At 38.5% G+C, this 21365-nt stretch overlaps 1 protein-coding gene across 3 annotated transcripts in view; it reads left to right on the top strand.

Annotated features, from left to right (window-relative positions):
- Pter (phosphotriesterase related) overlaps positions 1-21365 on the top strand; it is a 72856-nt gene that overhangs the window by 21035 nt on the left and 30456 nt on the right. For all 3 annotated transcript variants that reach the window (XM_048809056.1, XM_015483411.2, XM_048809055.1), the window contains exons 2-3: positions 16264-16737; positions 18006-18271. In XM_048809056.1, coding sequence (XP_048665013.1) covers positions 16306-16737; positions 18006-18271 — 698 coding nt within the window. In that variant the 5' untranslated portion in view covers positions 16264-16305. The remainder of the gene's footprint in view (positions 1-16263; positions 16738-18005; positions 18272-21365) is intronic.

The raw sequence follows: 21365 nt of genomic DNA, 5'->3' as shown, positions 1-21365 counted from the left end.
GATCACTAAATCCATTTTACAGCCAAAATTGCCACAAGATTTCATTATTTGCATCTCTAGTTCTTTTTAAGACCTTAATAATAGCAAATTAATCCCCCCAAAACACCAGTATTTGTTTGATTTTTTTTTTCTCCAAATAGAAGTCTCTATTTCCCTGGAAATCATGACTGTATTTTCTGGACTTTAGGAGATGGTTTGATTGACAGAGTGGTATCATAGTCTGGTAATGTCCTTTATAAGAAATGGAGTTGGTTTATATTCCAAACTCGTATATGATAGTTGCATACATGTTTGTTTATCAGAGTCTGATTTTAGGTTCTATACTCTATCCTAAGGGAAGTAGCAAGAGTCAAGACTTGCTCAGAGTTTTCTAGTTTGTATCAGTCCATTCTCTGTTGCTATAACAAAATACCTGAAACTGGGTATTTTATTTTTTAAAAAAGAGATTTAGTTAACTCACAGTTTTTGAGCTTTAAGAGCATGACACCAACATCAGCTTATATCATGGGAGATAGTATGCAGGTGCTCATGTGACAGGGAGAGGTCATGTAGAGAAACAGGAAGCCAGTAAGATGCAGGAAGGGACAGGTTTGCTCTTTTATAACAACTGTCCCATCAGAACTAACCAAGGTCTCAAGAGAACTACATCCGTTCCTTCCAAGGGCAGTAACCCCAGTGAGCCAATTACTTTGCACTAGACTCAGTCTCAGGAAGGTCCTACCACTTCTCACACTGCCACCCTGAGGACCAAACTCCCAACACATGAACCCTTGGGGACACTCTCAGATCATATCCAAACCATACCATAGGTTTCTCAGTGTTTTAGCTCGATAATTTGTGCCATGTCTTCAACATCATCAGCCCAGCTCCTAACATGACCTCCTGAAGCCCAGAGCCACTCACCCCTCTGGAACTGAAGGAAATACAGGAATAGAGGGAGGGAAGCAGTAAAGTAAGAACTCAGCTGAGCTCCTGATGACCAGTGAAAGCTGAGAGCTATACAAATGGGGATTCACGTCCTACGTGCTTTTAAAAGAAAAAAGCATGTATTTTTCCTTTGGCCCACATTTTAGGAATTCACTTATAAGTGTTGGTCGACTCTCAGAGGAAGACCCTCTGGGGTCATGATTGTTGTAATGTTTTTAAAGTTCCATCGGGGGTGCTTCCTGCGCCTACAGCAGCAGTGTGTTCTGCCTTTAGAGAAAGTAGCATACAGCTCCTCGTCCTTGTCTGAAAAATAACCCCCTTTCCCCGTTGGTGAAATGGAAACAACAAAAACAATAAAAGTGGATTTCATCTGAAAGTGCATGCTATGATCCAATCTTCCGCCCTTGGATACTTTTTGGTGACTCACCTCCCATTGGTTCCCTGCTGACTTCTCCTGGACATTAGGAGATTTAATTAAAGTGTACATAGTGCCTTAAGCTCTTCAGGGAAATGCCCGGCATTATTATTGTAAATGACATTTTTTTTTTGGTATTCCAGAAACTCTTGAAGGTAATGAAACCAGCAATATAGAAAGCTGAGGTCTCCATACAGCTAGAATTTTATGAAGACACGTTCACACACTGTTACATTAGTAGCGGTCCTCGCCGAGGGTTTCAGAGTGCAGAGTTCAATTACTGTGAACTTTCTCTAACTGTTCTAAGTGTTCTGAATTAATTTTTTCCATCAACAAATAACACATTTTAGAGGTCAGTTCAGTAATCAAGTCATTCTGGTTTTAGATAACTTTTAAGACTCGCCAATTATTTTCAGACAATGGTCATTACAATCCTTTTGCAAGTTCCAAGGAGAAAGAGTGTTCGTCAAGGCTTACCTTTGCCTTGAAATGTAGTCCTGCCCCGAAGATCCCTGAGGAACCAGGAAAATTGCTTTCATTTCCTAATTCTTCTCCTGGCTGCCTGTCTCTGCAGCACTCAGCCTACACTCCACTTTAATGATCATCCCTGAATCAGGTCTCATCCTCTGGGCCATACCCCATGTGTCAGTGTTTTTCACTGTGGACCCTGTGTATGAGCCCCTACAGGCTTCTTTTTAGTCCTAAGACATGCCCTTAATTGCTCATGCTGCGACCATGCCACCTCCTCCAAGAAGCCTTCTCAGTTCCTCTGGTATTGTCCAGACCCATCCCACAGGGCACTTGCTCTGGGCCTTACTTCCTAACATTGGCGGCAGGCTGCTTTACATCACTAGGCATCTCATTAGAATATTTAATGTATCAATCTCTCACTGAGTGTTCACTGTGTAGCAGGCACTGTGTTGAGGGCTCTTTAATTTGCCAGGAGTAAGACTGTTTCCTTATTGTCTTTGTATTCCTTAATCTCCTCCTTCAGACATAGTAGACCCTCATCCAGCATTTGCTACAACTGAATTGAAATGTTACCAGGTGAAATACGCTGGTGCCTTGACAGCTGCCTTCCCTGTGTTTCCATCCCATATATGGAGAAGTTATAGCCCAAACTTTCCCCTCTGATCTGTAAATCATAGCAGCTTTTGCTAATATTTCATAAGAATAGCAATACCTGGTCATAAGACTATAAAGAAGACACAAGAATAATGAAAATATCAGATTGTAAGGTGACATTCTATCATGTAGAAGTGAAAAGTGGGTAAGATAGAACAAAACATTGGTGGGATAGATATTTACTGAGCATCTACTTCTTCCTGAAGTAGATCATAGCTCACCATTGGTACCTACAGCTCTGTGTACGGGAAAGAGTTGAAGGAGTTATCAAAGGAAACATAGTTAACAAGTATGACCCTCCTCTCACCAAGCATGGCGTGGTGGTTCTCACACAGGTGTCCAGGTAGGCAGCACACAGCTCGCCAAAGAAAGTCAACGAGGGCTGGCATCACCGGAAGTGTCTCCAATGCTCCTTGCAGTGACTCAGACCTTTTCCTGCCTTACTACCATTTTTTACACCAAGCAGGTTGGGTCTGACTGTGTAAAAACATATCTGGTATGGTTCATTTGAAGTCTGAATTAGCTAAGCAGAGCAACAAAAATCACGACATTTTTTTTTTCCAAAAAGAGTCTACTGTGTGGCCTTTAAGATAAAGGATCTGAGAAGATTTTGTGGGAAATGCCTTTTAGCTATATAGTTAGTTGTGTAACTGAATCACAAAGGCTTTCTGCCATTCAAAGGAGACTTATTTTAAAATTAAATTGCCTTAAAAAGAAATTAGTGTGGATGGTCTGTACATTTAAAACATTAGGATAAGAGTCATTATCCAGTTTTACTCCTTGTGGGGGAATGCCCGTGACCATGAATCACCTGCTGTAATTTTACTAGGTATTTATAGTTTTCTGATTTACAGTTGACTTCTACTAATTCAGAAAGGAACTGTCCTTGAAGATGAAGTCACTGGCTGTTATTTTTATGTGCTCAAATGTCTTGTTTTCAGTAAAGGAAGTTAAAAAAAAAAAGAAAGAAAGGGTTTATATTCCTGCGTAGTGGGCACAGAAGAATCAGCTAAAGGCGTGTTCATTATCTTCTGAGACCTGGGAGAGTGCAGACATAGAAAAGTTGAACACACATGGCTTCAAATTCCACAGCCCCAGATCCCAGGGGAAAACATTTTCCATGCTTTTTAATCATTTTTAAGTGTTATGATTTAGGGTGGTAATGTGATATTCCATAAAAGAATCTGTTATGATCTCAGAATTATCTATTGTCAGAAATATATTAAATAACTCTTCCAAGGAAAATGTGCAGCTCTTTTCTAAGAATTGCTAACTGCTATGGACTACACATTTACATTGTTCTTTCTTGGTCCCAATTCTACTTCTATTTGTAATTTTCTTGCTCCTGCTTTAAAAAAAAAAGTGATTTCTTCATTATATGTTTCCTTTGTGAAAGTCATGTGTGGAATAGGCTGGGTTAAAATAAGCAGGCCTATAAATATTAGTTAAACCATACTATGTGCCAGGCATTGTGGAGAGCTGAGGACTGATGACAGATAAGACACGGAGTTGCCCTTAAGATTTCCAAGTCCCAAAGAGACAAAACGGAAGAAGTCCATTTTCAAGGTTAAGCTTCAGGTGCTATGAGAGTGCCTAAAGTCAGCACCTTACTCAGATTGCTTGGGCAGGGATGAAGAACATCAGGAAAAGCTTCTAATTAGAAATCAGTCAAAGTCACATCCTGAAGACCAGGTGGAAATCTGTCATGATAGGAACTGTGTTAGGGAGGCAGAGTAGGGCTGGGACGGGTTTTCGAGCTGAGACCAGGGAAGCAGAAACCCATTCAAAGAGCTCAAGGCAGGTGAAAGCTTGGGTAGTCGGGAAGAGCGCAGGTAATTCTGAGTCCTGTCTGAAGCGCTGAGTGGAATCGGGGGTATTATCAGACTCTACCTTTAGATTTGTTTCTAAAGTAGGAAGAGGACTGGGGAGAGACACACATGTGTGTACATTTCAGAGAGCACTGTGTAGGCTTGGTGTGATGGACTGGGAAGGCTGGAAGACCACTACGCACTCTTACCCTAATGCATCCTGACAAGATGGAGCTTCCCATTGGGGCAGTGCCTGTGAGGATAAAGAGGAAAAGATGAATTAAAGGTCAATAATAGGGAGTCAGACTTACAGATTTGGAAACCAAATGGATATTGGTGAGGCAGGAATCTTGGATGAAATCAGAGTTGTTTGTTTGTTTACATGTGTGTTGGTAGATGCAGTGTCAGAGAGAACATGGAGAATATAGACAGCCAAACCCTCAGGACTAAATATCATGACCTGTGTAATTACCAAATGCCATGTTGGGCACATAGTAATTATTCAAAAGGTTGATATTGTTGTCATTGGAAGGTTAACTGGTCTGGTTAATTTTAACAGAATTATCCCCGGAGTGCCATCCATAATCAATAACTAGCATCCTTTAAACACACCTGATTTTAGATTGCGACTTTCCAGCCCTGGGACAAGTTTTTAAGATTTTCTTGGCTTCAGTATCCTTGTCCACATCAACCTGGCAGCGTTTGTGAGAATTCAAGATAACAGATGCCAAGTGCTAGGGTTGTGGCTCAGCAGTAGGGTGCGCACCTAGCGTGTGCAAGGCGCTGGGTTGGATCCTCAGCACCACATAAAAATAAATAAATAAAGGTACAGGGGGGGAGGGAGGAAGGGAGGAGAGATTCAAAGTACTTTAAGTGGCACCTGTCACTTTGTAGGAGCTCTGTAAATGAATAAAAAGCACCATGTTGTCCCCAGCCTCAAAGTGAGGGTCTAGAACCCTCTTATTACTCTTTTTATCTCCCGTAGACGCTACCTACCCAACCTATCATCTTACACTTAACAGATGCTCAGCAAATATTTACCAAGTTTATGGAAATTGTTTCTTATTTCATCTTTCTTCTTGTTTTTCTGCTCATCTGCCAAGGCTCTTCACCATCCTTAGAAAAGGATTCTTTTTATGGTTCTATCATTACATGGTTTATCCTAATTTAAAATGTCTTTTTCTTGATTCTTCTTTTTCCACTTACAAATGAATGATATTCATATTTTCTGATCCTTTCTTTTTTTCAAATATTTATTTTTTAGTTTTAGGTGGACATTATATCTGAATTTTATTTTTATGTGGTGCTAAGGATCGAACACAGTGCCTCATGCATGGTAGGTGAGTGCTCCACCACCGAGCCACAATCCCAGCCCTTCTGACCCTTTCTTATAAAACATCTTATAAAAAACAACAACCTCCCCCATCTCTACTCCCAACCCCACATAGAATGTACTCAGGAGATCCTGGCTCTTGTCTGGCTCACATGTGATAAGAATTACTCACGACACTGAGCCTTCTCCAGAATTGTGTTTAGGCTCCAGGACTTCCACCTGGAGGCCTTGACTTCAGGGCAAGTCAACTTCAAGGTCAAATCCAACTTAATATTTAATATTTAATATTGCTAAACTACATTTCATTTCATTACATTAATGACTTGGTCAAGTAGTTTGAATTTAATCAGAATGACCTTAACCACTGAAATGGCATGCAATTTGATCTGAAATATCTGCATAAGAAACAATATCAAATGCCAGGAAAGACCAGAAATCAGCAAATCTGTGACAATAAAGAAGAATCCGAAATAACTCTTGAGTGCATAAATCTTTGCCTACTTGTGTGCTTTAGTTGGGAAATTCAAAATCTATAATTGATGATTTTACATGTGACATTCCTGTAGGCATCTGATGGGTGCACAGTGGTAACATTGATCCTTTTCCATTTCATTCCCTTTCACTGACTAGTGACATCATAGATAAGCATAAAAATCTAGAAATTACTAAATTATAAAGAAGAAACAAAATGATCTATTTCTGCTCCTCCTACCACCCAAAGGAAAACATAACATTTTTGTATGTGTAGTTGGTAATCTCTACACGCATATACTTACCATACTTAGTTTTGTGCTTTGCTTTTTTACATATTATAATTAGAGCATCTTCCTATGTCATTATTCTTTGAAAATACAATGTGAATGGTTATACATTGTATATATAAACATTCTCTTATACATTTTTGTTGCTATTCTAAATAATATCATGATGAAATCTTTGTGCATAAATATTTTTACACCTGTCTAAATCTTTCCTAAAGACAGATTCCTAGTGGCAAGTAACATTTTTAAGACTAAGTAATATTGCTAAACTACTTTTGATTACAGTTGAGGGAACTCAATTTTGCCAGCATTCTATTTAGGAGAACTCTTGTATCATTGTGTTCACTACAATCTTATCTAGTCAATAAAGTAGCCAGATGTCTTATAGCTGAGTCCCAAATTATGCTTTCTATTGGATCCCACAATGTGGCAACTTTTGTAATTTTTCAGGACTAAGGTACCATGTAAAATGATAAGGGTTTTTTTCCTGGAATGTGAAAACTAGATTTCTATTCATGAAAAATTCCAATTGGTTATTTGGTATTCCCTGTATTGTGTTGCTTGCATAAGTTAAGTTTCTTAAATGTTGTAATGTTATGTACATTAAAGTTCACAAAAACTGTGACCCTTTTCCCCCACCATGTCTTGGAACTTATCTGGCAGTAATAATTCCAAATAAATGCCTTGGTATTACATGAATTGACTTCAAAATATACTAAAAAGCTATAGTAAACAAAACAGCATGATATTGGCATACAAACAGACACGTAGACCAGTGGGACAGAATAGGAAGCTAAGAAGACAACCTGCTCATCTATAGCCACCGACCTTCAACAAAGGAGCTAAGAACACACATTGGGAAAGGACCATCTTTTCAAGAAATGAGGCTAGGAAAATTGGATGTCCACAGGCAGAAAATAAAAGTTCACTCCTATCTCTCACCACACACAAAAATCAAGTTAAAATTTAAGACTTGAAATGAAACTAACTAGAGGAAAACATAGTGGAAAAGTTTTAGGATATTGGGATGGGCAGGGATCTTATATATATATGACCACTGAAGCACAGGAAATGAAAACAAAAACTGTCAAGTGAGATGATATCAAGCTGAAATTCTTCTGCCCAGTAGAGGAAACAAGAGAGTGAAAAGACAACTTACAGAATGAGAGGAAAATATTTATAGGCTCTACATTTGACAAAAGGTTAATATCCAGAATATATAAAGAACTCAGACAACTCAACCACAACAAACAACAACAAATAATCCGATTAAAAATGGGCAATCACCCTAAATAGACATTTCTCAAAGGAACACATACAAATAGCCAATAGGAAATTTTAAAATGTTCAGCATCATTAAACATCAGGGGAATGCAAATCAAAACTACAACGAGATATCACCTCACTCTAGTTACAGTGATTATGATCATAAAGGCAAAAGATAAGTGCTGGTGAGGATTTACAGAAAAGGGAATCCTTGCACACTGCTGAGGGGAATGTAAGTGAATTCAGTTACTATGAAAAACAGTAGAAGGGGCATTTAAAAATTAAAAATAGAACTACCATATAATTCATCAACCCCAACTACTGGGTACTTATCAAAAGAAATAAAGTCTGTATATCCAAGAGATATCTAAACTCTCATATTCATTGCAGCAGTATTCACAATAGCCAAGAAATGGAAGCTGATAAATGAATAAGAAAATGTATTATATATATACAAATGGAATACTATTCAGTCCTTAAAAAGGAAGAAAGCCTATCATTTATGACAACATAGATAGAGCTAGAGAGCTAGAGCTATGTGAATTGAAATAAGCCAGAAATAGAAAGACAGATACCACATGACCTCACTCATATGTGGAATCTAAAATAGTTGATCTCATAGAAGTGAGTAGAATATTACAAACAACAATAAACATTGGTGAGGATGTGGGGAAAAAAGGCACACTCATACACTGCTGGTGGGACTGCAAACTGGTGCAGCCAATATGGAAAGCAGTATGGAGATTCCTTGGAAAAATGGGAATGAAACCCCCTTTTGACCCAGCTATCCCACTCCTCAGATATACCCGAAGGACTTAAGAACAGAATTACTACAGGGACACCAATCACATCAATGTTTATAGCAGCACAATTCACAGTAGCGAAACTGTGGAACCAACCTAGATGCCCTTCAGTAGATGAATGGATAAAAAAAAATGTGGCATATATACACAATGGAATAAATTCAGCAATAAAAGCGAATAAAATCATGGCATTTGCAGATAAATGGATGGAGTTGGAGAAGATAATGCTAAGTGAAGTTAGCCAATCCCCAAAAACCAAATGCTGAATGTTTTCTCTGATGTAAGGAGGCTGATCATAGTGGGGTCAGAAGGGAGAGTATGGGAGGATTAGATGAACTCTAGATAGGGCAAAGCGGTGGGAGGGAGCATGAGGGTAGGAAAGCTGGTGGGATGAGATGGACATCATTACCCTAATTACAGGTATGAAGACACGAATGGTGTGAATATGTTTTGTATACAACCAGAGATATGAAAAATTGTGCTCTATATGTGTAATATGAACTGTAATGCATTCTGTTGTCATATATAGCAAATTAGGAAAGAAAAAAAAAGGAGTAGAATAATGGTTACCGAAGGCTGAGAGTAAGAGGGACAGGGAAAGATTGGTCAATGGGTTCCAAGTTACAGCTAGAAAGGGATTAGGACTTCAGCATATGAATTCTGGGGGGGACTCAAGCATTCCGTCCATAGCACCAAATAACAGCCATTTAATTATCTCCCACAACTCTGTGGGCTGGTCTTGGGTGTCGCTGACTCTGCAGTTAGTGAGGATATCGGCTGCACTTGAATGTCCAAGATGGCTCACTTATTTGTCTGGTATCCCACAGGAACAGTCGCAAGGCTGAGGCTCAGTGGGGACCTTGGATTGCTGGGAGCCCCCCTTCCTCTTCTCCCTGTGGTCTCAGAGCATCTCTTTCTCTGCAGGAGGCTGTAGCCAGACTTCTCACACTACAGCTCAAGTTTCCCCAAAGCACAAAAGCAAAGCTGTTTTGGAAGATTTAGGTCCCAATCTGGTATTGCATCACTTCTGCCATATTCTCTTGGTTAAGACGAATCACAGGCCAGCTCAAATTCAGAGTGGAAGGAGCCACACACGAGGGTGAAGATAGGAAAGCATGTTCACCGAAGGCCATCCGTGGAGACTGCCTAATGCATTGTATTAAGTGCATTCATTTAAAAAGGCATTTCCAGTTCCAGTTGCCCATGGATAATGAGGACCTCCTACAGCTGTAATCACTTTGGTGGGCATGTCCAAGAGCCTAATGAGTTCTGATGTCAATCGCAACAGTCAATCTACTTTTAACAATCACAGGCCTGAAGTGAAGGCATTCATTTTTAAGCAAATTAGAGCCTCCATTTGATTCATACACTTCAACCCCCTATTGTTAGTTTTTTAAAAGAATAAGTTTAGGTTCATTTGCCTAAGGATACTAAGCAAATATTTGGAAAATAATTCAAAGTTTGATGTACAATAATAATTCCACACATTTGTAGGGTGCTTTATAATTTAAATAGTGCCTTTAAGTATCATCTTATTTGCTTTTCATATCTTCTGTGGTAGGTCAAGCAGGCTTTATTCTAGTTTTCAAGTGAGGAAAATAACTCATCAGAAGCTTTTAAATTTTTCACAGTCACACAGTAAGGAAACATTGAAGCCAAGACCCTAAATTTCTGGTGCTTTCAAACCATTCATTCTTTTTAGAGCTCCCTTTAAAATTTTAAAGCCCCTGAAACTGAAATCCAACCCCCCCATTACATGTATATGTATGTCTGTACACGTATAGAAAATGCACATTTTAAACACCATTCTTAAAGAATGCTTCAGTGATGGTTAATATCTATAGAAGGCCAATAAAATCCAATTCAAGTTAAAGGACCCCACAGAAGCACAGATGTCTTTGAAAAGTCAACAGATTCAGCATCTCCATTACACAGATGGGAAAACACGGCCAAAGTGACACACAGTTATTTAGTGGAAGAGCTACAAGAACTCTTGACTCTGAACCCAACTCTTCTTCTACCTAGACCTGGCCCCCTTAAGAGCAGACTTCCAAATGAAATTGTGTGAGAAATATGGACATTTCATGTATTTAATACATTAGGAATTAAAAGTAACAACAATTTAAAGTTCTTTATTAACAAAATTAAGTGACATACCCACTATAAGACTTCCTCAAAATATTTCTGTTTCTGGGTAACATCCAATTGCTAGGAATTCATGGGACAAAGTTCTTTTTATAGAAAATTGAGGGTTGCTGGGTGTCATGGAGCACAACTGTAATCCCAGCAACTCAGGGGACTGAGGCAGAAGGACTGCAAGTTTAAGGCCAGCCTCAGAAACTTAGGATCTAAGCATTTTAGTGAGACTCTTTTTCAAAAGAAAAAATAAAAAGAACTAGGGATGTGGCTCAGTGGTTAAGTACCCCAAGGCTCCATCCCTAGTTCCAAAAAAAAATAGTGAGGTCTCACCTCAGTGTGGAGGGTTCTTGGTGAAAGGAAGAGACATACCTGTTGTATCTGGCAACTAGGTAACTGTCTCATTCTCAGGACTACATGTTAGTAGTGAAATCAAGATATGGACCTGAAACATTTTCACAACATTGAGTGTGGAAACTTCTTCTGAGAGGTAGAAGGGTTGAGATGAGATCTTGGCTTTTCAACTTAGGAAAAACAAAATGTCAGTTATTTGCCAGTGTTTTGACAATACTATCCCACTTGTCCCAACTCTAGGCTGTTACTCCAATAAATAATGAATATGTTACATTTTGACCTAAGCAGAGATGGTGTTTTCTTCTTCCCGTTGCCTCCCTCCTTTCCTACTCTTTTTTCTTTTTTAAAAATACTTATTTAGTTGTAGATAGACACAATATCTTTATTTATTCATTTTTATGTGGTGCTGAAGATCAAACCCAGTGTCTCACATGTGCAAGGCAGGCGCTCTACCCGTGGGCGATAGCCCCAGCCCACCTCCTTTTCTTTTTAAAATAAAACCATATTTGTATTTAGTTTACCAAAAAGGCAACAAATTGAAGAAATCAGTAGTACTAGTTACCAGAATCTACAGAGTGTGCTGACTTGAAGGGTTGACCAGATGGCCCATATTTGACTGACCTGAGGAATCAATGAATTATGTCATAAGCTGGATTCTTTTAGTTAAGCACTCTGATATCTTTTCCAGCTTGTCTAATAATAATACCTCCAGATTTTCACTTTCTTTGTCAAATGGGGGAAAAAACCTTAGGAATGAAACCTACCATTTTCGTCTGAATATAAGATACAAGCTGTCCATTTGTATCTCTGAGAAGTTTTGTTTTATTTGTGTCACAGTTTGCAGAACTTGCTGGGCTGGGTACCCTTATTGTTCTGTGTACCACAGAGGTTGGATTTCTTTCTCTTTATCTGGCATAGTTTTTTATTTTTTTGACAGTGTTTAATATTAAAAACAGTAAATCTGCATGCATTAGAACCATTTCATCATAAATATCTGAGAAAGTGGAAGTTCGGTGGCTGCATACACAGAGGGACTCCTGGTGTCGCCCTTGTTCAACAAGCAGACCCATGCTGTTTGGGAGAAGACCTGTCACAAATCTGAACCTGCATGATGAAAGTATTCAAACAAGCTTTAAAAAATATTATACAGTTTTAAAAATATTTTTGTCACAAATCAAATGTCAGCTTTAAGTGCAGTGTTTATGGAGTGCTGCTGTACTGCGTGATGTAACACATAAAAAAAAATAGAAGTACTGATATATTTGGACCATTTATTTGAAATATACTTTTTTTGTAGCAGTAAGTCAGCAAGAAAGTCCAGTTAGAAAGTTCTATCTGCTCTTCCTCTTCCTGCTTCTACTTTTTTGCCATCTCCACTGATGTCACCTCAGACCAAGCCACTGCCTGATCTTCTCCTGGTTGATAGCAATACCCTATGGATCTCTGTGCAGGCTCCGTTGGATTCTCATCCATCCCTTCCCCCACAGAGCTGCCAGAATTTTCACTCCATCTCTTCTCCCATGTCAAAATCTGAAATGCCTGCCCATTTTTCATCAGCAAGGGTTTGTTCATGGAAACAACTGAGTGAAATGAAACAAGGGATTTGGGATAGGGATTAAGACTTCCAGTTGTGGAAGAAGTTGGGGGAGTCAACTGCAAAGCAATTCACTAAAACTCAGTTTGACCAGTTAAGTACTGCAGCTACAACTGCAAGACAAGTACCTTCAACCAGGTCTAGGGCCACTGCAGCAGAGGCAGGAGCAGGAGAAGAACATTGTCTACAAAATAGAGTGGAAGACATACATGATGTATTGCATTTAAAAGAAATCTGATATATCAAGTATGCAGAGTTCTGGAAGTCCTCCCCTCTTCAATGTAAAATGCAACTGAAATGGACATTCGAGCTAACTACACGGACTAATCTTAAGTCTGATGGCCCAGGTTTGCAATAACAATGACCAAATCTCAGGGAAGCTAAAACTAAAATTTTCTCCAAAGTTCCCCCTCCTTGCTGAATCTTCAGCAATTAGGCAACTAACTTTTCTATGTATTTCATAAAAGTGGGATCACACATATACTTTTGAAACAGTCAAATTCTACTAATTGTTTCTGGCTTAAAATTGTGTTGTAATAGTTGTACTGTTAGGCTCTCTGATTCTCCTCCTCCTGTCCTTTTTGTTTTAATATGGTTTTTTAAAATTTTTTATTCTAGAATCATCAGGGTTAGAAGGGTTATTATCTTAGGTCAAGTAGTAATAGAAATTTCCAACTATCCTCTGTCTCCCAGATGATTTATATTTCACACTTGAAGTACAACCAAGCTTTTGGTTACATATTGACAGCTCCAGCTATCCCTGTCCCCACTAGTACAAGTTTGTGCAATACCAAATCTTCCCGGGGATGCTGGGGAATAAGCCCAAAGTCTCCCTTTCTTGTTGGTGGTCACTCCTGCCTGCCCAGCTGTGCACTGCTGCTCTTATCATTCATTACTTCCCTCCTGGTTCTGTGAACTCATCTCTGTGGTGGAAGGTCCTGAACAGCCACATACCCATATGTTTAAAAAGAGAGCAACTTCCAGGCCAAATACAAGCAGAAAAGGGCTCTCCTGGTGCACAGGAATCATGAATTCTAGGTGTGTACTTTATCCCATTCGCAGACACACTCTGACCTGAAGCGATGTTAGCCAGTTTGTTCTTTAATCTTTCTTTATCCTTTGAGCGTGCGTTACATTGTGTATGATCATAGGAGGAGCCAACCAACAAGCTGTGTCTGAGAGCATTAGAGGAGGTTCCCAGAAGGGATGACATTTCTTAAGTGATTTTGTTTTTCACAAAGACTCACAGCTTGTGAGCTTGAAATGGACCACATTGCTCTTTCAAATATGCATCAGTTAAATATGCCGCTTGGTACTTTTCTAGTAAAAATGGGGGTGTTTTATCAGTTGATCCTAATTTCAACCCCTCTGTGGCTCTCTGGAACACATCTGAGACACCATCAGCCAGAAGGAAAGAAATAACAAATTAATCCATTTTGGAGGATTGGATCTATCATTAGTGGTGCTATGATGTAATCCACTGAAGGAATAAAAGGCATGCTCATTGCTCTTTATAACAAGGAGTCACTGAACAGTACTTGCCTAGATGTCATCAGTGGCCACCACGGGAATGGCCTAGCTATTGGAGGCTTGGTTTGTAGAGGAGCGCCATCAAACAGGACTTGATGGACACATTAGTCACAAGTTCTGAAGTGTTCTATCAGAATGTCTAAATCAGATTGGGTGCTGTGGTGCACGCCTGTGATCCCAGTGGCTTGGGAGTCTGAGGAAGAAGGATTGAAAGTTCAAGGCCAGCCTCAGCAACTCAGCAAGGCCCGAAGCAATTTAGTTAGTAAGACCCCTATCTCAGAAAATTAAAAGGGCTAGGGGTGTGGCTCAGTGATTAAGCACCCTTGAGTTTGATCCCTGGTATCAAAAAAAAAAAAAAAAAACAGTGTCTAAATCAGGTACTTCCATGGGGCCAATATAGCTCAAACATCTATGTTCAAGATAATTTCAGTGATTGTAAGTAAATTGACCTATAACCCTCCTTCCCTGACCTCGAACTTTGTTTTCACCTTGTCTCCTCCGTTTGCACTCTATACCAATTACAATTTTTTCCACTCCCAAATCATCAACCTCTTCTTGTGAAAAGAAACAACCCAGGAAATGCAAACTAGTTCTTAGACCCAGGGGAACAGAGCTGGAATTTGTTGGCATGGGCTGTGCTCCAAACAGGTAGATAATTTCTACCTGGATTATCTCATCCTACTTAATTCTTAGGATAACCTATGAAATTCACATTGTTATTCTGATTTTCTGATCAGAAAACAGATGCCCAGAACATCAGACAAGGCCTTCAAAGGGTTGTGGGGAAAAAAATAATGATTTCAGATTTCCTTGCGTAGGAAGAGTTTCAGAGCTTTCAAAAACGCTCTCCTCTCAGTTCCCAGTCAATTTTTTCCACCACCCTCTGAACGTGTCTGGCTGGTGCTCGGCATGGAACATCCTTTCTCACAGTGGTTTTGCTCTTGGCCACGTGGGTGTCTGGAGTCACCAGTGTCCACAGCACCTTTTTCTTTGCTAGCCCTGTCCCTTCACTTAGGAAATGTACTTTTAACAGGAAAGTGCTGGAACTGGGGTTCATGCTGTCACTGATAGAAACTTGATGAATACTTAATTTGTGTAAAAATGGAAGGATGTAGAGGATAAAGACGTCTGTGCTCTTTTTTAGGACACCCAGTCTCAGTCTCAATGGCATCACAGTCGCTTTTGTTATGACAAAGATTTTTTTGCTTTTAAGTATTTTTGAAGTGTTTCTTTCTGTGTGCCCCAGACAATAAGCCACCTCAGGCGGAGGGGGTCTCATTATTAAACCCAGGTGTACTTTCCCTCCCCCCTCAGCTGTTCTGGGGACATCCTCTCTGAAACCACGCAGGCTAGCGGTCTCATCTTATGCTTCTTTATTGCTCCAATTTCTGGTGCTTACTGAACCTTCAACAGAAGTTTGTTCACATAGATTGCAAATGAATGATAAAATAATTGGTAGCTTCAGCACACTTACTTTAGCTGAAAACTGATGAAACAGTACTGACATATGGCGGTTTTGATGCAAACTATTGATGACGAAGAGTTGTGGCTTTTTGTTGTTGTTTGTTTTGATTTTGTGTTTGCAGTGCTGGGAATTGAACCTAGGGCCTCCTGGAGGCTAGACACGTGACCTACACTGTCCAGCCATGAAGATTTTTTAAAAAGATTATTGTTGAATTATCAAAAAATGCATAACTATAACTAATGAAATTCAATTAGGTTAAAAAATAAATGCGAGTCAGATGTGGTGGCGCACTTCTGTAATCCCAGTGGCTTGGGAGGCTGAAGCAGGAGGATCGACAGTTCAAAGCCAGCCTCAGCAACTTAGTGAGGCCCTAAGCAACTCAGCGAGATCCTGTCTTTAAATAAAATATTAAAAGGACTGGGGGTGTGGCTCAGTGGTAAAGCACCTCTGGGTTCAATCCCCAGTACCAAGAAAATAAATAAATAATGTGTATTGAATATCAAGAAATATTTCCAGGAGTTGAAGTTGGGACTAAATCAAGCAGGCAAAGTTTCAATGGAAGTGGAGGGGACACGTACTACCACTCATGGCACTCAGAGCTGCCCAGGGGTGGACTCTGACTTTGGCAGGATGATAAGTAACGTTGATTCTCTTTTTCACACAGGCGTGTGTTTAAAACCCCCCACTCCCTATGGGTATATGTGTGTTAAGTTTTCTGATTGTAGGGTTTTTTTTCCCCCTCCCAGGAAACACTCCTTTCAGAGCAACTCCTGGTGGTACCATCAGAAATGTCTTCCTTAAGTGGGAAAGTGCAAACTGTTTTGGGCCTTGTGGAACCAAGCAAACTGGGCCGCACCCTGACCCATGAACATTTGACAATGACCTTCGATTGCTCTTACTGCCCACCTTCTCCCTGCCATGAAGCTATCTCTAAGGAACCGATCATGATGAGAAATTTATTTTGGATCCAGAATAATCCTTATTCCCATAAAGAGAACCTTCAGCTGAATCAGGAGACAGAAGCCATAAAGGAAGAATTGTTGTATTTTAAAGCTAAAGGTGGAGGGGCCTTAGTAGAGAACACAACCACCGGGATTAGCAGAGACGTGCAGACGTTGAAGCGGCTTGCAGAACAGACTGGAGTCCACATCATAGCTGGAGCTGGGTTTTATGTGGATGCAACTCACTCTGCAGAGACCAGAGCCATGTCAGTGGAGCAGGTAAAAAGCACTAAGCTCTTGGACAGTGTTTGTGTTTCAATTCAGAATAGCCCAAACCTTGGATATGCCATTGATTCAAAAGTAGTGGGCATGCAGCAAAAATTTGCTAACTAGCAAAGGCATCTGCCAATTGAGCCTCTAATTAATAACTTTTTATTTCATAAAGAAAAAGTTTAGAAGAAGGACATCTTAATGCTTTAGTCATTTAAAAAAAACTCTGCCTATTAATGCTTAGATTTAAGTTTATCATATCAGTCCTCAGCAGCGGCACCACAATCTATTTGTAAACCTCAATTTTCCATTATAAGCTTTAGTTATGCAACCTTGATTTTTTCCCCCTGGATTTTGTAATAACCAGCAATGAAAATTCACTGTAGGGTGAAACTTGGCAGGCAGAGACTTGGCACTTTTGCAAATATGTTTCCTTCTCTTTTTACAAAACAGGAGGGGTGGGAGAAAATCCATTCTCCTATTCTTGTCATAATATGATCTTAAGCAAGAATGGGCAGAAGGAAGAAAATCTTACATGAAAAAATATCTTCAAATATGTGGCAAAGCTTTATTTGCACACATATGTGTTCTTTCTAAATACACAAAAATCTGTATACATGTGTTTATACAAACAGGTAATATTCATATGTGTCTTTCATTATATGTTCAGTTGAAGTTTTAGCAAAGGATCAGTGAAAGTTTAAAATGACTTGTATTTGAAATATTCATCTGTATTATTTTCTAATTAGGATTTGATTTTTAATATACTTATATTATTTAAAGACTAAGTTGAAGACAGGGATTATGTTTGACAAACCACTCTTAGACATTAATAATCACATGAACCAAAATGTGTCATATTGATATTGTGTGCTGACAGTACTGAATAAGAGAGAGAAATAAAAAATTCCTTGATTCAATCAACATAGATTCAGTGCCATTCATAGATACTGCTTCCAGATTAAATTATAGATTTTTCTCCAACTGAATGTACTCTCATAGAGTCACTTTTTTTTCCCTTTTTCTTCCTCGAGCTGTGAATTTCTTGTGAAATAATCACAGTAGGATGTTATTGAATCTTAAATTTAGAATAGCTTGTTGAATGTGCTATTTGCCCAACAAAATACCTTTCTCACTGGCCAATATTAATTGAATAAATATTGAATATGCTTTTAAAAGAATGCGTGACTGAATAAATGAATTCATTCATGTCCTATGATGAATTTATTTTGATAAATTCCACCATCAATAAAGCATGTTCACTCCCACTTGCTTAGCTTACTGATGTCCTTATTAATGAAATTCTCCATGGAGCTGATGGAACCAGTATCAAGTGTGGCGTTATTGGAGAAATTGGTTGCTCCTGGCCTTTGACAGAGAGTGAAAGAAAGGTTCTGCAGGCAACAGCTCATGCACAGGCTCAGCTTGGCTGTCCTGTTACGATCCATCCTGGACAGAATTCAAGTGCACCATTTCAGATTATCCGAGTATTGCAAGAAGCTGGTGCAGACATCTCGAAAACAGTTATGGGCCACCTTGATAGGTAAGTGGGTTATCTTTCAAATTGGTGTAAACCACCCTATGATTAATGGAGAATCAACTTTTAAAAATCATCGGTAATAAAATCAATGGGCTACTAATCATGTAAGGGAAACTCACTACCTCAAAGACAGTATTAATAAAGTGTTAACAAACTAGCGTAAATAAAAGTCAAACCTGCCATTTTTGTGTCCCCCACCCCCGTTTCAGATAGTATCAGCATTAGTGTTCATGGGTCTTTTCTTTAGCTTACATAATCATTTATAGCTTTTCATAGTAGATGTCACTGTCTACTTCATTTCTTTATCTTATGGTATGATATCAGAATAACTGCCATTTCTACCTGTTTGATGCTTGTCAGTAGTTGGGATAATAAATATATCCACAAAGATAAAGGGAGGGAAATTCAATGGTTTTACCTTGAAAAGAATCACTACTACAGATGCTTATGATTGCATACCTATTTATGATTTGAATATGATTTGGAAAATGCAATTATAAAAAATAAGATTAATGAATGTGGTATCTGATAGTACCGTGTATTAGTTTCTCGTGGTGGCTGTAACAAATTACAACACACCAGGAACCTTGAAATAACAGAAATTTAATCTCTTACTGTTCTGAAGGCAGAAGTCTAAAAATCAAAGTGTTGATGTGACCCCCAAAGGCGACAAGAGACAATCCTTCTTGGCTTTGTCCATTGTCTGGTAAATCTGGCTGTTCCTTAACTTGTATCTGCACAGGTGTAGCTTCTGCCTCTCTTCACATGGCCCTCTCCTCTGTGTGTGTCATTTCTAAGGACATTTGTCATTGGACTTAGGGCCCACCCAGATGATCCGCTCAGGGCCCACTCAGAGAGTCAAGGTCCTTAACTAAATTATATCCCAAAAGATCATTTTCCCAAATAAGGTCACTTTTAGAGGTTTCAAGGGTTAGATTATGTCTATGTGATTTTGATGATCCACCACTCAAACCCCTCCATGTTATATTAGATGCATAGGGGCCAGCAAAACAAATGCCTCCATGAACAGCTGTTGGCTACCCTTAATTTTATGAACAAATCTAATAGTGTTGCCAAGGCTAGCCATAAGTGTGTAGATTAGATTATTTTAAAAATTAATAAATACCAGGGAGTCTAATAATATATTGTATTTAGTTCTGTTTTGTATTTTGGAATAAAGCCATATTAACAGATTGATAAATCCTGATCATCCGTCCTGACATTCTGATATTTAATAAATGAACAGACCTACAGAATGTCTTGATAAAATGCTTCTACTTAATAGAAATATTGCAAAATCCTGTACAGAAAAAAATAAACAAGTTATAATTGTTGCAGAACAGAAAAGCCAATAATAAGTGGAGAAACTGAGGAACAGCTAGGTAAAGGTAGAACTCCTGGCAACTGGGTTGGTATCCAGATCCATACTTGACTATCTTTGGAAATCTTCTAGTTGTACTCATAAAACAGTGGGGTGAGTCTAAATACTGGTCATAGAGGTGGTGTGGCATAATATATAAAGACTAGAATCCTTGGACCCAGAGAGACCTTTAAATCATGACTTTACCATTTGTTGTGAGATCTTGGGTGGCTTCATTTGAATTTAAAACAATGTATTTCTGGGCACAGTAACAGGTAGTCTATATTGATTGTCCTGTAGTTCTAGCTACTCAGGAGGATGAGGTGAAAAGATTGCTTGAGCCCAAGGATTTGAGACTAGACTGGACAACAGAAAGAGAAGTGTCTCTAAATCAACAAATAAACAAAACCAATTGCTCACATATTCTGTATGCCTACTGATTTTTTTTACTCTGATCTATTGATTACTAATAGTATATTGAAATCTCTCATGATGGATTTTTGTTTCCTTCTGGTACATACTTCATATTTTGAAGGTGTATTGCTGTAGGCACACAAATTGTTGTGTCTTTTTAGATCTTGTATCAAAATATGTTGAGCTGTCTTACATCTAGTAAAGCAAGTGATGTTTTATGTTTCGAAGGCTGTTTTGTCTACTAATGTAAATTCTAACACAAATATTTTGTTATTGCAAAAATATTTGTGTTTGCATTGCACTTACATTTTTCCTCATATCACACTTTCCACATTCCAGAGTCCTCATGTTCTAGTTGTGCCTTATATACAGAACATGTGGCTGGTTTAGCGTTTACCTATTCACACATTATTTCTCTTTTTAATGGAGAAATCTGTCTATTTTCATAGACCGTGTTTACTAATAGGCTTGTTCTAGGTTTTTTTTTCAGAGTTAGTTATTCTTTCTTGATTTCTTTTTATTACTTATTTCCCTCATTAGTCCTTATTTTTTGGATGATATATATTACTATTTCTAGTCTCTAATTATATCAAATTTTAAATCTAATAAATATTTTTGCCCTTCTTTCTAATGATACAATACCCATGGAATCCTCAATTCTATTAACCATATAAGTTGGATGTTATTTTTTTCCAGGATGTTGAGTCGGCCTGATTGTTTTAAGCCCAGTGATTAGACATTATTTTTCTATTACAAAGCTTCCTTCTTGCATCTAGACATCTTAGGTCTTCATTCTATAATTACTTTTTTTCCTGAAGTACATTCATTTAATATTCTTTCGGTGAAGGTCTGTCATAATATTTAGCTTTCATTTATCTGAAAATGTCCTTATTCTTTTGTTCACAATAGATAATGTCATAAAATTTGTTAATGCACATAAATAATTCCATTTACAAGGTATTTTTGTAAGCCCTTCAGAGATATTCCATTTTCAACTGACATACATTGTTCCTGTTGATAAGTGAGCTGAAACTAGCTCTTCCTTTAAAGTTCTCTGTCTTTTCTTTCAACATCCTCCTTTCTGGTATTCTGAATTTTTGCCATGATCTAAAATCAGTGCAAATTTCTTTTTAATTGTAAACTTGGCATTTGCCTGTAATTCCTGAAGATGAGGATGTATCTTTTATTGTTTCTCCAAATACTGCTCCACTCACATGTTCTTTATTATTATTATTTTTTTTTAATTTTTTATTGTTGGTTGTTCAAAACATTACATAGTTCTTGATATATCATATTTCACACTTTGATTCAAGTGGGTTATGA

This window comes from Marmota marmota, unplaced genomic scaffold (assembly GCF_001458135.2).
Source record: "Marmota marmota marmota unplaced genomic scaffold, marMar, whole genome shotgun sequence".
Lineage (NCBI taxonomy): Eukaryota > Metazoa > Chordata > Mammalia > Rodentia > Sciuridae > Marmota > Marmota marmota.
The sequence above is the reverse complement of the archived record's forward strand: the minus strand, read 5'-3'. Positions and strand labels throughout refer to the sequence as shown.